Consider the following 17,363-nt stretch of genomic DNA (forward strand, 5'->3'; position numbering starts at 1 on the left):
TTCAATCTAATTCATAACTACTTTCAATATGATATTGAAATAATTAAATCTAAAACCTACAATCAATCTCATTTTACTATATACACAACATCACTTTTAGTTTTAAACTGGACCCAGACAAATTTTACTACATATACCCTTCATGCTTTCAAATTTCATTGTTCTTGTTTCTATTATCCCTCCCTTGTCAACATCCACTGTTAAAAGTGATGTATAATGCTAATACAACTTCTTTCTATTTCCCCTTTCTTTTTCCGTACTAAATACTCAACATTACAAAATGGACAATAAAGAGAAAAAAAAATAACATATCAAACCTATTTTTTATTAAAAAATATTTTTTTAACATTATTTTCTTACAATTTTTTTACAATTACTTATGTGTAGCTCATAATTAATGTGTATCAAATACACATATTAATAAAACAGTAATACATAATTTACTCAAATCATAATTTTTATTTTAAGGCATTTTTCATATTGAAAACATGATTCTAGACGTAGAATTAATTGTGTATAAATAAAATTAATAAAATTCCGATAAATACAATTTTCTTAAAATAAAAAAAGACCCAAAAAATATATAAGTATCTATGCAAAACAAAAACAACCACAATAAAAAATATGAATGATAAGGCGGTGTAAAGGTGAAGAAGAAGAGAATAAATATAAAATATTTGTTTTATATATAAGTTAAAAATAAAAAATTAAAAAAATAAATAAAAAAAAAGGACCCTTTGATTATTGTCCCCAGATTCCCCCACCCACAAAATTCACGTTGGCCCATAAAAGGGAAAGTCAGAAAAGAAAATACAAAATGATCCTTTGAGAGAATGCCACGTGTCAGATGAGGCTTGAGCAATGATAATTATGATTCGGAATCTACCCTCAAACTCGTTCCCACACTGTCCCATATATACCGCACTCGCATCCCTCACACCTCAAACGCAAACCAAACAACATCAGGGGCATTTCCTATAATTCACACACAACCATACGGTGTCGTTTCTTCCTTTTATTCCTTTCCCGCACCAACCAAAAAAAAAAAGTTAACCCTAGCTTTTCCGTTTTCGTCTTTAGCCGCGTTTTTTTTTTCCGATCTTGATTTCTTTTCCTTTCTCCCTCGATTCCTCCCCCAATTTTGCCGCCATCCCTCCAATCGACCAGCCCTTCGCCTATTTCTTTATTTTCTGCGCGGACCTGTCCCAATTTTCGCCTTATCGATTGACGGGATCCGTTTTTAGGGTTTCCGTAGAGGAATATTCTGGATCTGTTTTTCACCTTACGGGATCTGAAAGGGGAAATTTTTCTATTCGATTTGGGTTCTGGGTATTTGTTGCCTCGTTCGTTTTCTCCGGTTTTTGTAAATTATTTTCGACGCATGTTTGATTTCGGTGCGATCCTTCTGAAACCTGGTTTGGGTTGTTAGATCTTGTGTCGGGTAATTCGGTTCGGTTCGAATCGTAATACTTGTCCGTCGTTCTCGCTGGATTTGGAAAGATCTAGGGTTAGGGTTTTTTCAAATTGGGGCTTTTTGTCGTTTAGCTGAATTCCTTTCCGGAAGCTTCAATTCCTTGAGCAATTAGGATTCTCCTGTTTGATTACTTTCAATTAGAGCTCTCAATTGTCCGATTCAGCCCTGCATATATTTTGAAGGAGACTGGTGTAAGGTATCATAAATAAATTATTATTGTTGTTATTTTTATTATTGGTGACAATTATTGTTTGTGTTTGCATGTTATGGGAATTTCATGCATTTATATGGTGGCAATTTATTTTTATTTTTCTAGTCAAAGTTTTGGCAGTGGTCTGAGTTTCTATGTTTTTGGAGTAAATAATGTCAGTATACCTATTTGTACCTAAATGTTGCAATTGCCAGTGGTGTTCACTAGGCTCTGAATGTACAAGTAAATATTGCTTTGGTTATTGGGCAAACTAGCCTTTTACTATTGTGTGATATAAATTGTAGTTACAGTGATTTACATACAAGACATTCTTATTCAGGATCGGGGTTCAACATCTACTGTTCTATTTACGCCTTGCAATGTTGTTGTTGTATGATGTCATATTCTATTAAATATTTGTTAAGTAGACCTGGATGTTTTTATTTGGAGAAGCATTCTATAATATGATTTTTTTTCATTTGCTTTTGCAGCCAGCATTTGTACAGGTTATTTGTTTTTAACACAACACATCCTACTGGTGAATGAAGTTCTGAATTAGTTTTTAGTATTTAAGCATGATGAGTTTCCATGGTCACTGTCAATTACCGATATATGTTGAAGATGTTTAATTCAATGTTTTGTAACAGTTTTGTCCTTTTTTTTGTTTTAAAATATTCAACGCTATATTGCATGCATCATCCCTCACCGTAAATGGTTAGCTCATGATCTTTTTGGCCTATCTTTCTGGTTGTTATAAGCGTTTATTCTGATTAATTTCTGTTGTCTTATTCTTTGTTGAATCCTGGCCTGCAGGTAATCATGGTGCAGAAGCGTTCTTTTGATGCTGAGGAAATACTCGAGGGATCTTTCAAACACCCAAAACATGCAGGACCCAGCCATGAGCTCTTTTCATTATCAGAATCTGTCTTTCCCGATGATGATTATCATACCCAAATGCCAAAACCTTCGGGTGGGTGTTTAGTTGATGGTCTCTCCAATATTGAGCATCGACTGTATATTTGAAATTAAAAAATGAGCATTTTCACGAGTTTCAAGCTTGTGCTTTAGTAACTTAAGATAATTACTGTAGCTCAACTCCAATCTATTAGTGAACCCGTTTACAATACATGTTTGAGCTTCAGAGTTTATAGTAATTCAACTTTCTTAATTTCTATATCTTTTGTCCCACATTGGGTGATTTCATTATATTTCCTAGTAGGATAGAGAGTATTGTCAATGTGTTTTCTTGTTTATTGTGTGGTAGTTTAAAATTTAGTATAATTCATCTATTACTGCTTGAACCAGGAAATGGGAGAATTGAAGGACTTTTTGGGTTTTTTAATAATGCCTGTTAGTTTTCTTTTTTAGTTCGCTGAATACATTTTGATATGACTACATTATAATTTGTAGAGGATGGCTGTACACAAGTTAGTAGTGAAGGTATTGAGAAGGTCGAAAGTGGAAGTTTTGGTGAACTTGCTATGGAGGCTGGGAACTCTGAAACAAGCTTTCCTGTTATAGATATTCCTGCTTCTTCATGGGCCACTAGTAGCACAGCTGATGATCTCCATCTAGAAACACCTTTACATCTTGCCCTTTTTCCAGAGTATTTTAGTCCAGAGCGACCAATAAGGACACTGACTCGCTATGAGGACATTTATTCCATACTTCTGGAACACTCTCCTCGCAAACCTGTATCTGTTGGAGCTAATCATCAAGCCGAAGTTCCAGCTTGGGATTTTTTAGGGGCCAGTAATAGATCAAATGCCTCAGCTTCTGTTTCAGATACAGACTTAACTGTTGGGGACAGGGATGAAACTGAGGAAAGACTGTTGGGGACCTGTGTCATTCCCTTGCCTCAGATGGAATTATCTAGCAATGACGATGAAGTTGGCAAGGGAAGAACCGAGTGTGACTGTGAAGATCAGGGATCCATGAGATGTGTTAGACAACATATTGCAGAAGAAAGAGATAAACTTATAAAATCCTTTGGGCCTGAGAAATTCACTGAATTGGGCTTCACTAACATGGGAGAACAAGTGGCAGAAAAATGGAGTGCTGAGGATGAGCAATTATTTCATGAGGTTGTTTTCAATAATCCAGCATCCCTTGACAAGAATTTCTGGAACTATCTTTCTATTGCTTTTCCTTCACGAACCAAAAAGGAAATAGTGAGTTACTACTTTAATGTCTTTATGCTTCGAAGGAGGGCAGAACAGAACAGGAATGACCTTTTAAACATTGACAGTGATAATGATGAATGGCAAGGTAGTGACAGCAATGATATTGCAACTCGAGAGGAAGATGAGGACTCTGTTGCCGAGTCCCCGGTATGTCAAGATGAGTCTTGTATGGCTGACTGCCTAGATAATGATTTGCAAACCTATGATGAGTATGCTGCTGATGAACCCTGTGAAGCTAATGAAACAGTGGATTTTATTACTAGTAGGAACATTGATGATGATTCCAAATACGATCCTATAGAAGAGATGCCTCATTCTGGTAGTACCCCTCTAATTCAACCTCAGGATCAACCTGTTTGGCAGGATTCGTGTGATGAAAAAGTTAAAGATGATTCATGCACTTCTTCCGACGCAGGAGTTGCCTCACGGCAGACTAAGGTGAATACTGAAAATGGGGATCATTGGTGTGGTAACTATAATGGAGTAAGCAATGGTTACAACCAAGGATATGTTTTGGAGCCTTGTGATGCAAAAGTGTGGGATACTGGCTTTGTGTCATGCTCTAAGAATAAGATTGACTTTTTACCAACATGCAACATGATAGAAGAGGTTTTTGGAGATGGACGAAGGCAAGACATGAGAAGAGCTTGAAGTGAATCTCAGGTTGTGAAGTGTGATGGCACTTCGATTTTTCCTTTGTATATTTGACATAAGATTCAAAAAGTAGCCTTCATTGTAAAATAGTGTTTTGGAAGGTAATTTAATCTTTCTGAGTTATGTCGTCTCATATTCTTCTCAAGTCCTTTTGCAACTGTAAAATTTTCTTATTCCTTAATTTATCACAGTTTCCACTTTGGGGTGGGCATATAAGGTTCGAGGGAGGAAATTGTTGGTGGAAAAGAAAACTAATTATGATGCAAGATTTCCCGTTTTATCATGTAATTTGGCATTATTTTATCGTCAATGAAAATTCTCATTTGTATATTTTTGCATTCCGTTCATACAATTGAAACTCAGTGCAAAAGTTATGGATAATAACTCTTTCTATGTTTCTAACTTACCTTTCCATATTTGTATTTTAAAGTGTATTGGTGCCCACACTACTGAGTTTACTTTACTACATATAATCTGTAAGTTTAATTTTATTTTCATAATTTTAATTCTTTAATTTATTGTACATTAGACAAACATAGTCTTTTCATCGTTGTTTGGGTCCATCACTACCTTTGTCTGATCGGTTTGATGGATTACTAATTGGATGATACAATGTATATTAGTATGCATAAAACAATTTTGGTAATTCTAACTTAAGTTTAAATTTATTTAATAAAAAAGGTTGAAAATATATATGAAATACTTCAATACAATGTAATTTTATAATTTAAATTTGATGATTTCATTACAATAAAGTATCGAAATCTATAAAATGAAAATTGACTAAAGCAATTTTATAAACAAGATTAAAAAACCAATATTATACATATATACGTGTGTGTATATATTACAAAATTAAAAAATTGAATCAGATCAACTTGATTAATCATATTATTGATCCCATACAATCCAATCAAGTCAACCATATTTTCAGTCTTCACTGTAATTTAAAAAGAGAAAAGGACAAAAAAAAGATATTGTTGAGAAAATTTATATAGTTTTCTTAAATATAAAATAAGATGGCTGAACTTTTTACCATATAGACTGATCTTAAAGATAATAAAATAGTATTTTTTTAATAAATCATTTATTCTCATTTATCATTTATCATTTTAAGAATTCATAAAGGCTCTGAAGTGTATTTTAAGTTTATAGAAATAAAACTTAGCATAATTTTTATTATGTACATACACATAACAGGTTAAAATACTTTTCCTATTCGCATTTATAGTAACACAAGCATGCAATTTACTCTTTCTTTTTTGTATAATTTCACGGATAGAGTCTACTTTTCATTGTTTCCTAAAAGTCTTAAGGTGAAGTCCACTTTCCATTATTTTTCTAAAAAATTAAAAAATTTAATTGACAGAGGACACTTCCAATACAATGAACAAAGCACATAGGTTTCACTTTTCACTATTTTTTCAAAGAGTCTTATAAAAGAAATTCATCATTTTTAACTCATAATTACATAGAGATTAACCTTCTCATTGTTTTTTCGAAGAGACTTATGAACGAAAACCACTCTCCACAATTCTTTCAAAAGTTTCATGTTGTTCTAATTCATTCCTAGTTTATCTGGACAATTATTTCTCATTCTTTTCTTAAGGTCTACCTAAAAAGGTTTTCTCTTAAAAGCTTTAATCCTCCCCCACACTTGATATTTGTATCATTCTCAAAAATAAAAATTATCTTTTAGGATATATCTCCCATATCTTTATTACTTATTCTATCTTTTAGAAAATTGTTTTAGACCATAATGACACACCTAATAAATCTTATATATTTTTAATAAAATTATTTAAAGAATGACCATCATATATAAGCCGTTTATAATATAATAACCATTAAATATTTTATTTTTAAAAAACTCTTTAAAACAAAACAAATTTATTATATAATTAACAAACTATTTTATCTCTTAAAAAATTTTCTAAACCTTTTAAACAATTGACATAATTTTATTTTTAAGAAAATCTTTTAAATAAAATAAATATTTTAATTAATAAATCATTATATATCTTATATAACTTTTTAAATAAATATTTTTAAAATAATTAACAAACTGTTTTATCTTTTATCATAATCTAACATCCCAATTTGTATAACATTAAACTATTATAAGATTTGTCACATCTTTCCATAAATAACCTATAATAGTAAAAGATATATAAGATCCTACACAATCATGAGATATTATACTTAATCAAAAGTGTAATATGTCTTCCGAAACTAAAACACAAAATGCCTCAGTTCCTTCTCCTCCCACTCACCAGAGACATCCCTTAAGCTCACACTATTAAGGTGATTATTGCAAAAGAGAAGAAACAAAACAGACAAACAAACACAAAAAGGAAATGGTAAGTTTATATTATCAAAGAAATTTAAGACAATTATAATTCATCATACAACACACTTTACTTTCAAACCAAAACAACCTAAGCATACAAATAGATTCTAGTCTTGACCATCCATATACATGTATTATTGTGGAACTATGGCGGGTTGTGTACTTATGGTAACATCTATTGTTCTACAGAGTCATTGCTAATGGGTTTTACCCTATCATACATAAGGTTAGTTCATTAGCTCTTTAGACCAAGGTAAAACTCCTAGAATATGACCTCTTGCTATTCTCATCTCATGTCTCATTCATCTATGCTCGAGAATAGATGATTATTAGAGTGTTAGGATAACCTCCAAGACTAAGCTTCTACAATAATCGCACTACCATGAAATCTCTCCACGAGAGTCATGAATTATGTCCATCTACCATTCACTTGATCAAGACAAAATCATCATCAAAGCATCATACATGTGTGAACATCACTCAAATGACCTAAAAATAGACCCCCAAACATTAATTATCTCTCCCAAGCCACTCCTCTAGAAATCCACCTATTAAAACCCCAAACTAAACCAATAACTAATCCAACAAGACTCCTTTTTACTACTTTCAGTTCTACATAAGTTTTTCTATCTAATTAAACTCTAATTAGCAAAATTAAAGTCTAAACAATTATCAATTCACAAGCATACACAGTAATATTCATCAATACGCAAACCTTCACTCATCAAGATACGAACATCACTCAACAATCATCTCAATTTGTAACAGGTTCAATTAAACATCAATCTCACAATCTATCAAACATAAATGCATACTTCTTAACACAAAATTAAAGTAAATATTACCTTCCCTCACCTTTTTGAAGACCAACGACTCTATAAAACCCTCAAACAGCTCCCACAGATCAAAGAATACTAATTATACCTACAAACAACAAAATCATGATTAAGATATACCATTAAAATCACTGATCAGCAAAAAGTCTTATAGAAGACTCAAAAGACATATGCGAAAACACTACTACTCGCATGCAAAGGAAATGAGACAAACCAAAGAAAAATAGTAAAAACTAACTTACTCTTTTGGAGAAACTGATTGGGTAAACTTAAGGATCTCGTCGCGATGATTACTCATGTGGTCTCAAATCTTCAAACAAATAAATATAGAAGGAAAACTCCTAGAGAGAAGTCAGAGAATTCTAAAAAAATAATTTATAGATAAATGGTGTGTTTTAAAATAATGAAATTTATTTATAATGAAACTATTTATATTAAAATCATTCAATATTAAAATAATCCAGTTTCAGTATTTTTAAATTACTACCATTTCTAAAATATCATTTTTTGTCTTTATACATAATATGTTTTTAAGAAAATAAACATTCTAAATTAAATAGTTAACAAGCCAATAATTCTTTTAAATTAAACAATCACTATACCATTTATTTTAAAAAAATGAATAAAATATTTTCAAATTATATAAATAATAAATTATTTTATCTCTTATTTAAAATATCTATTTAACCTTATTTATTTATTTTCTTAATTATTATAAATTTTCGGGTCATACAAAATCAAAATTAGAAGAAAATTGGTTTACAGGAACAAATTATTTAAAGTTGTGAAATAAAAAACGGGCAAGTTCCATACATCCTTTTTGCATTCTATCATGAAGAAAATAACACTTTGACTTTGACAAACATAATTGTTTATTTGGTCTTCGATAATTCTCATGAGTAGATTAGTTATATTGTCTCAACAAGACTTTACAGTTTTTATTTTTAAGTTTAGATTGTTATGCTAACTTTAATGTTAATAAAAATAAATTATTAAATTATTGAAAATAATAATATATTAATAATACAAATAAGTAATAATATGCAAATAATCTTTGAAAAATATATTTTTTATATTATTTTTCACCTATTTCCCCCCTTTAGTCTTGAACGTCTCAGCATATCTCCAAAATCCATTAACTTTTGTTTAAATTAAATCGCAAATAAAGTGATTTATGTGTTTATATAATTTGTTTTCATAAAATTGAACATAACATTTCGCCAATAATACCGAATCTACATTTTCTTTTCAATTTTTCCCAAATAATTTTAAGAACCAATTTAATCATTCTCATTTCTTTGACAGCCTAAAATGTAATTAAGTGAAAATTCAAGGAAATTTCTTCCTGTATCCTATCAAATTTCTTCATGCACCCTGTCACTTTGGATTTTATTTTCCAAAACTCACTAAATCAATTCCGGAAACATCTTTTTGAAAGACACTAATCAGACACCCAGCACTCCTATTCTGGAAAAACATTTCTAAAATTGATTTAAATAAAATTCAGAATAATAGGGTGCAGAAGAAATTTGATAAGGTGCAAGAAGAAACAACCAAAATCCAAGTACTTAAAAAACTAATGGCCCAAAAACAAATGGAGAGAGAGCAATTTACTTCAAACTAGAGCTAAATATAAGGTATAAAAATTATCAAGTCGATGAACATGAGTTTTAACCTTGGTAACAGACTAATTATCTGACATAAAATTTGTTTGATACTAGCATATAAGGGATACAGTTACAAACACAGTAAGGATATCAATTTTAACCTAAATTGGTGGACAAACCAAGCATTTTGCTTGTATTCTTGTGTAAAACCATAATCATGATTATAGCCATAAAGAATATAAATAACAAAACTTATGCAGTTATTCTGATTCCCAACCCATTTGACGAGCACGTCGCTCCCACACCGCAGTTATCTTTCTCTCCTTGATGAGTATGGCCTCAGCTCGTTCTCTTGCCTGCTCACATGTTTCAGTTGCAGCAATACATTTGTCAGCCTCTCTCTGATACTGAGATGCCACTCTTCTTGCTTCAGCCAAAGTTATGTTCATGTGCCGTGTGTTTGCCTCAGTAACAGACTCTTGCAACTTCAGCTCTTCGCTTAGAAGGTCCACAAACTGCTTCTCCATCTCCTCCTTTAGATCCGGGTCATTACTTCCACAATCTGTTTATCAGCATAAATGATTTTATTTACATGCACTATGCAATCACCAGTAGCAAAATTAATAACAAGTTTGAGCGTGATAGTATCAAGAATAAGAAATTTGAGAAAATGTGAATTTAGATTTCCTATTTTAAAAGCAATTACACCTCCTCACCTACTTGATTATATTAGAATCTTAGTACTTAATGCTGTATAGTTTTTACTCGTCTTTAATTTAATCACCATATCTTCTTTTAAATCAGTTCTGCCATTCTCAGATGTTTTGAAATCAATTCCTTCTGCTAATATAGTCCATATAAGACATTTTACATTGATCGACAGAGCATTTAAAGAAGCACCTACCAAATTAAAAAAGGTGCACATAATTTGGTGAAGTTGGCCTTTTCAATAAAGAAGTAATATATAGACAAAAGAAATTTCCACCAGGTTACCCAGATTAAAGTGTTATGACAGAAAATGACAAAGGGAACTATTTCAGCAAGACTGATTTAAAAAGCAAAAAAAAAAAAATGTTAAGGAACTCAAACTTTAATTTAACCTTCACGTCTTTAATATCTAAAAATGAAAAACTAATTAGCAAGAAAAAAGAGTCACGCCTGAACTTGAGCCAAGAGATCAAATCACATGGCATAAAGGTCTAGCTAAGAACCTAAAAACTTAGTAAAGGTATGTGGTATGATACCACATGGATACAGGGATGCAGAAAATTCATCAAAAATCAAGTCACAACTTAGATGCAACTGTTTACACATAAAAAATGCAGTAAAACAAACAGGATAGAAGAGGATATGATACTTCAATGAAATGAATAAGACGTTAACAGAATAACAGATGTGATGTGTGATGCTAGAGAGTATGGAAGAGCAGCAATATTGCGGGATAAACAAGTGCAAAAAGTGAAAAGCAAAAGCCGTAAAAATTATGATGTGTGATATGAGAAACCCAAAACACATGTTTGAGAGAAGAGAGTTCCCTGTATCCCTTTCCCATTGGGGTTGAATATCAATATCTCCTACGTTAGTCTGATATGCCATATCTTCGAGCGGTTAGTCATATCAGAGCCATATGTAATCTATCTAGGCACACTGTATGTGCATAGCTATTGAATACATGTACGACACTGACATTTTGCCAATTTTGAAGTACTTGGTCGATCTAAGTTATTCCTGCTCTTAATAGTTAGCTCATAACAATTGCTCATGTGATCGTAGCTTCATTTAACAACAGTGTTAGTTTTGTTCTTAGCTTGCATGCTTAGACACTCTCATAATTTGAATTTATCCTACAAAACTAAAATAAAATAAGCTTCTTCATAAATTAAAACTAGTTTATGCCTACAGTAATGTATAGAAGCTCCATATTGTCCTTCTCTAGCATTTTATTTCTTTAACAAACGCATAAAAAATCAGTTTTAACAAAATGGAATTTCATCCTTTTCTTCCTATTCATTTCATCTAAAGGAGAAGTTTCTTCAAACACATCATATCCCTCAACCATGTAAGATCTCGGAATCACCATTGTTTCAAAATCCAACATCTAAAATACGATAGCGAAAACCAAATGAGAAAAAGAAGATATTTGCCAATAAAGACGATAGAGGGGCACACCGATCAGATCATAAAACCCATAGTAAAGATAATAAAAGAGAAACCATACAAAAATGAAAAAGTAGAGGAGAAACTCAAACCTGAGACAGAGAGATTCGCCAATCCTGTGCATACCCAAAAAGAAACAAATCAGCAAACAATTGGTGGGTATCTTTTTCATTCATTCATTAATCAAAAACAAGTTTTTGATTTGCATGATCTGAAGCAAAAGCAAAAGGTACAAACCAGGAGCGAGTTGGAATAGCGATAGTGGAGGAGGGCAGTTGCAGAGGCAAGGAGGGCAAGAGAATTTGTTGTGGGAATTGCGAAGAGAGATGGCGTTCTTGAATCGCCAGTAGAGCGCAGGCCCACACACTCCCAAGGCGGAAACCACCGCGAACACCACCAAACAGCCCCTCAACCAACCACCGGAATCAGATCTCCCCCGTGACATATCTCTCCGACAAGAAACACAGATCTGATCGAAAGTAATGATTTTATTTCCCACTGCACAGCAGAAGGAAGAACTAGTAATAATAATAATAATAACAATAATTATAGTAATAACGTTGTTGGACCCAAATCCACCTTTAATGTTGTAAGTGCGTTTTGCCCGATTGAAGAAGTCGCAAGTACACTGCGCGTGTCTCTTTCATCATACACTGTCTTCCAACATGTTTTCTTTTATATTATTTTACTTTCACTGCTTTTTCTTATACTCAATCTTTGGGATAACGCCCACTTTAGTTAACAAACCACTATCAAACTGTTGCTAATTATAACTAACATCTTCTCACTTCAATTCCTTTCTTTTAATGGTTAAAAAAACGTGTTAAAATTCTACGCTAAGTTCAAGTATGTAAAATATAATTTTATGTAATTAGATATAGACATTAGATGTAGTTTCATAATTAATTAATAAAGTTTTCAATTTTTACACTTTCTATTTATGCAAAATCTTATAAAATTAGGGGGTTAATGTCACTCGATTCATTTGTTTGGTCAATTTTGTTAGTAGGACAATCTGATCCACATATAGTTTGTAGATTAATATATATAATATGTAAAATTAATTAGGGTTTGCATGTGGGATGACCCACATAAATTTAAAAAAGAATGAAAAAATATAAAATATTTTTCATAACTTTTTAATTTTAAATTTGATTATTTTATAAAATAAGATTTTATTACAAGTTAACAATTAAAAAAAAAAAACTTCATGATAATGATTTACTATTTACAAAGTAAACATACTATAAAAAAATAAAGTGGACGATGAAAAAAATCTAGAATTGTACTTGAAAAATATGATATAAATGAAAAAATGAGTTAAAATATTCAATCATATTCAATATACAAATCATACTACAAAATAATAATAATAACTAATGTTGGTTGAGAGATGAAATAAGTCTATACAAGCTGAAAAACTTAAATATCTAATCTACCTTGTCACATCCCAATTAATGTTTCTCTTTAGTGAAAGCCACGTGTTACGCCCTTTGGATCTCCTTCGGCTAATGAGAGACAAGGTGTGCAGTGCAATTAATTCTCCGCCATCGCGATCCGTGTGGCGGCAGAGAGAATGAGAGCCTCTAGATAGTGGAAGACAAGTGACATGCTGTGAGTAGGCCGAACGGCCCGTTTGGTGGCCATATTTAAAGTTGAACTTTCGAAAATTGGCACCACTTCTACATGCAACCTCTTCGTCTTCTACCCCCATAAATCCATTTTTCTCCTCCTTCTCTCTAGAAACCACCAACTTCTCTCTAGATTTTTGACCTATTCTTCTCCTCCGATCACCCCACTTCTTTTAGATTAAAGCTTCCCGGCGTCAAGACTTTCCAATTGCACCGATCAGAATCCGGTTTGGAGCACTTTGGACTTTTGAAGCCTTAAGAGTGACCACTTGAAGAACCTAGAAGCTTAGCTTGGATCATCAGGTAAGGGAAGCTTATAAATTTAATTATGATTATTTTGTATGCATGATTTTGTGAGTTATGCTTGCTGAATGTATGATCTTGGTGTTGAGAAATGCATGTTTGATTTTGGTATGAAATATTTTGTAAGGTTATATAACTTAGTGAAAATATTAATCTGTAATCGAAGGGTTATTAGGACCGTTCGGTTTCCTCTTAAAACAATTGATCTGGTACCTTTGTGTTGAAACTTAAATATCTTGCTTGGTTATCCGTTCGGAATTAACCATTAATGGACGTCCGGTCTTATACTGAACGTCCGGTCTCTAAGTGCTTGGTCATAGACTGAGTATTCGGTCTCATTAACTATTTAGAACGTTTAGTCATACATTGAGTGTTCGGTCTATATTGATAACGTTCATTTAAAAAAGTGCTAGGTCTTATACCAGTACTTGAATTCTAAGAACGTCCGGTCATAAACTATATGTTCGGTCATACAAGTATTTAGTATTAGACTGACACTCTATTTCTGAAGCATTCGACTTCATATTATTGCTATTAATTATTTTAAGAACGTTCGGTCATAAACCAAGCGTTCGGATTTACAAATATGATATTATGTTTAAGCATTTGGTCATTGACTAAGTACTCGGTTTGATATTAATTATCCTTCTTGGAAAAACGTTCGGTTTATAATATTATTTATTTGAAAAGTGTACGGTCTTACACTGACACTTGATTCCTCACAGAGTGTTCGGTTTTGTACTGACACTCGTTTTTATTGAAGAGAACTTCTGTTAGTCATAAAGGCATTTGGCTAAAGTTATAAACTTGGTATTCGTTTCCTTCCAAGAATGACTTATGTTTTTTAGCGTTCATTCTTCTTCATGAATAAGTTTACCTGTATTGTTTTCAACAGTGTACGGTTTTATCCTATGCCAGACCGTCCGGTCAACTATTACAACTCCTTGTTTTATTCAGTCTCTTATTCTTTGATCGTTCGGTCACTTGTTGAATTTCTATGATACTCGATATTTCTCATTATCATTCGATCAGTTTGTTGATAGTATAAAAACGAAAGTGGAATTATTATTCTGATGCTAAGAGTATTCCAGGGAGGAATATCTCATGATTTGAAAATTGATTTAGTGGAGTATGGCTATGGTCAGACTCAGGTTCTGCTCTATCCTGATATTCCGTGATTACGCCTTCTCAGACAGAGAAGGGTAACTCATGTGTGGGAATGACAGGAAGTTCTTTAGCCTAGTATTTCTATACTGAGGTGGTTCCACTGGACTAACCTCGGGTGACGGTCTGTTGAGTGTATCCCAGCCAGGTCCACACGAGTGCAAAGAGCAGCGAGCTACATAGTTCATACCGTCCGGACAGAGTCTAGATAAATTGGTTATATTGATGTTTGGAAATCTTGATGCATGCGGATTATTGAAATGTTTTATGTGTATGTGAAAATGATTAATTAAATTTACATAAACTTACCCTTATTTTCCTGTCTTGCTTATGTTGTCGTTCGATATTTGGTCGTTCGGTTTGTTTTCTTCACTGCAATGATCATTCTTTTTGGGTGTGAGCAGAGGGTGATCATGAGGATACTTTGGAAGATGCCCTGCAGACAGAGCAACCATTTGACGTTATGCCGGAGAGTTGTGCAGGATCGTCTGGTCCTTAGTTTAGGGTTTTAATTTTATTTGTATATATAGACGTTCGGTTCAGTGCTTTATTAAGAACCGTTAGGTCTAATTATTCCTTTTGTAATATTGTTCGGTCATGAACTACTAATATGATCGTTTGGTCTTGACTTGTAATTTTATTTTATTTCTGCACCTTGTACAGTTTTAATTCCATATGATATTTCATATATCCTCTCATTCTAGTTGCTCATTCATTACTGTTCTTTATTATTATTTATGTTAACTCCTTAAATAAATCATAGTTTTTGTTATAGATTTATTGGGATGTTACATACCTTACAAGTGTTTACAAGTTTTAGACCAATCTACATGACTTGTCTCACATTATCATCTTTAACGAAAATAAGACATATTTAGCGAAAAATGATAATAAAATATCATACTATATAAATGTTACAAGACCAAATAAGTCTTATAAAAGAAGAGGACCAAGATTTGAATAAAAGTGCAAGTCAGATAGATTAGACATTATTTACATGTACTAATATTTACCAAGTTGACCAATGATATGAATAGGATTAGAGAGTAATATAATAAAGAATAAGAAAAAAATCTTCAATAATAAATAAAAAGAAGCATGGAAAAAAGAAATAAAGAAGAAGATTCTAAAAAAGATTAAATATGGTAGAATTATGTTGTTGGATTTTCTTAAGAAGATAGTAGAAGGGTGACCAAGATTAAAAAAAGAGCATAAGAAGAAAATGTCAAGTTAAGCCTAGATTAAAGCCTAATCATGAAGTATGGTTCTTAGCTAATTATGTTCCATTCAAGATTTAATCTTGACAAAATGTAGTATGAGAAATATGCACGGCATGAGAAAAATGGTTTCTAAATTTGACTCATGAAAGAGTTTCTTTATTTTAGTTTTTGTAAATTTGAATTTTAAAATTCTTCCTTCTTTTATTTTAATTTGTTTTTACTAGTGTGGGTTTTAGATCGATCATAGATAATGAGGATCTTAAACAAATTTCAAATAAATAAATACTTGTGTAATAGAGTATAAACTTTATTGTGTATTTTAAATAAGGAAGTAGAAACTTTAAGTTTATCAAGCCTATTTTGAAGCAAGAAAAGTTTAGCTGACACATGTATCAAAGGTCAAACAAAGTCAAAATAAAGAAAATGTGATAGGAGAAAGGAAAGCATGACCAAGCATGTGAAACATGATCTCTAATGAAAAAGAAGAAAAATAACTTTAAAAATAAATAAAGGAAGCATGAAGAAGAAAATAATAAAGAAGAAGATTTCAAGGAGTATTCATAAGAGGAATTATCAAAGATTTAGAGAAGAAAAAATGTTATATTCGTGTAAAACTCTTAGATTATAGAATACTCTTTTATTCTCTTAGAATATTCTTCAATCCAAGAGACATAAATACACATATGTTGGATGAAATTATAAAGTTCAAAAGTCATGTGAGAAGTTTCTAACCAACATATTTCACTCTTATAAATGTAATGATGGTCGTAACTATTATGCATAACTTTTAATATGTCTATGTGCCGCATGTGTTTCTTCAAAGTATAATGATGAGATTTTTCTTCATTATAGGAGCTACCATGATTTTCTCCCTAATGTTAAGGTGTTGATCTTGATGATGATTTAAGTTAGCCTTAAAACACTAAATGATGATGATTCAATGTAGATGTTGAGATATTTTTGGCAACACAATGATATTGAGCCTTTTTTTCTCACTTGAGAGGTTTCATGACTCGCCAACTTACTTATTATCAACAACATGCTTAGGAATGAATGATCCATTCATGAGGTTCCATGGCTTGTCAACTTATTTATTATTAACAATATGCTTATGAATGAATGATGCATTTATGATAACATTCCAAATCCCTTGGTCAATAAATTCTTTAAAAATTTACACACTATATCTTCAAAAATAAGTAGTTCACACCACTAAACATAACATACTAGGCCTTGAGTAAAGGCACCTTCAATAAAAAGAAGTTTGTTTTCAAACATTTGAAAAATGTTTTCAAGATCAAACTTGAGTAATTTTCAAGAACCTACTCTTGAAACCAATTGTAATCATAATAAGGAGTTTTGGCCAGGAAAGGGGATTGAATTGGTTGTTTTTCAAAAAATTATGTTCTTTTCGAAGTATGTAAAAATATTTTAGTAAAATCAAATTGATCACATACATGATTTAGCATTGTATCAATTCTAGATTAAACATTTTGATTGATTAAAATACCAAATCAACACTGTTAAAATTCTGATAGTAAATTTACAATATACACAGGTTTGATTAATTACCAAGATTAGCCACAATAATCAT

At 31.8% G+C, this 17,363-nt stretch overlaps 2 protein-coding genes across 5 annotated transcripts; one reads left to right on the top strand and one right to left on the bottom strand.

The window, feature by feature from the left end:
• The first annotated feature begins 925 nt into the window (after positions 1-925).
• Positions 926-4,712, top strand: LOC106757790. Of its 4 annotated transcripts, XM_022779470.1 has the most exons (4): positions 926-1,670; positions 2,156-2,170; positions 2,478-2,634; positions 3,075-4,712. In XM_022779470.1, the coding sequence occupies exons 3-4, from the start codon at positions 2,484-2,486 to the stop codon at positions 4,496-4,498; spliced, it is 1,575 nt and encodes a 524-aa protein (XP_022635191.1). In that variant the 5' UTR covers positions 926-1,670; positions 2,156-2,170; positions 2,478-2,483; the 3' UTR covers positions 4,499-4,712. The 4 variants fall into 4 exon arrangements, with proteins under 4 accessions (XP_022635191.1, XP_014496068.1, XP_022635190.1 ...); XM_014640582.2 differs by lacking the exon at positions 2,156-2,170; XM_022779469.1 differs by lacking the exons at positions 926-1,670; positions 2,156-2,170 and adding an exon at positions 2,185-2,202.
• A 4,584-nt stretch (positions 4,713-9,296) lies between these two features.
• LOC106756817 lies at positions 9,297-12,107 on the bottom strand. Its single transcript, XM_014639415.2, has 4 exons — positions 12,031-12,107; positions 11,689-11,920; positions 11,544-11,567; positions 9,297-9,856 (listed from the first exon to the last, which is right to left on the bottom strand). Exons 2-4 carry the CDS (start codon positions 11,894-11,896, stop codon positions 9,555-9,557), a joined length of 534 nt encoding a protein of 177 aa, XP_014494901.1. The 5' UTR covers positions 11,897-11,920; positions 12,031-12,107; the 3' UTR covers positions 9,297-9,554.
• Between the last annotated feature and the right edge of the window lie 5,256 nt (positions 12,108-17,363).

The sequence above is a fragment of the Vigna radiata genome, chromosome 3 (assembly GCF_000741045.1).
Source record: "Vigna radiata var. radiata cultivar VC1973A chromosome 3, Vradiata_ver6, whole genome shotgun sequence".
NCBI classification, from domain to species: Eukaryota; Viridiplantae; Streptophyta; class Magnoliopsida; order Fabales; family Fabaceae; genus Vigna; species Vigna radiata.

What these genes read in the sequence shown, in the direction of transcription:
- LOC106757790 (XM_022779468.1), top strand. An exon ending in CCAAATGCCAAAACCTTCGG is followed by an intron (nt 2,635 to 3,074) that starts GTGGGTGTTTAG and finishes TATAATTTGTAG; the next exon opens with AGGATGGCTGTACACAAGTT.
- LOC106756817 (XM_014639415.2), bottom strand. Translation starts at nt 11,896, where the DNA reads ATGTCACGGGGGAGATCTGATTCCGGTGGTTGGTTGAGGGGCTGTTTG. An exon ending in GCTATTCCAACTCGCTCCTG is followed by an intron (nt 11,568 to 11,688) that starts GTTTGTACCTTT and finishes GGGTATGCACAG; the next exon opens with GATTGGCGAATCTCTCTGTC. An exon ending in GGCGAATCTCTCTGTCTCAG is followed by an intron (nt 9,857 to 11,543) that starts GTTTGAGTTTCT and finishes GCTGATAAACAG; the next exon opens with ATTGTGGAAGTAATGACCCG.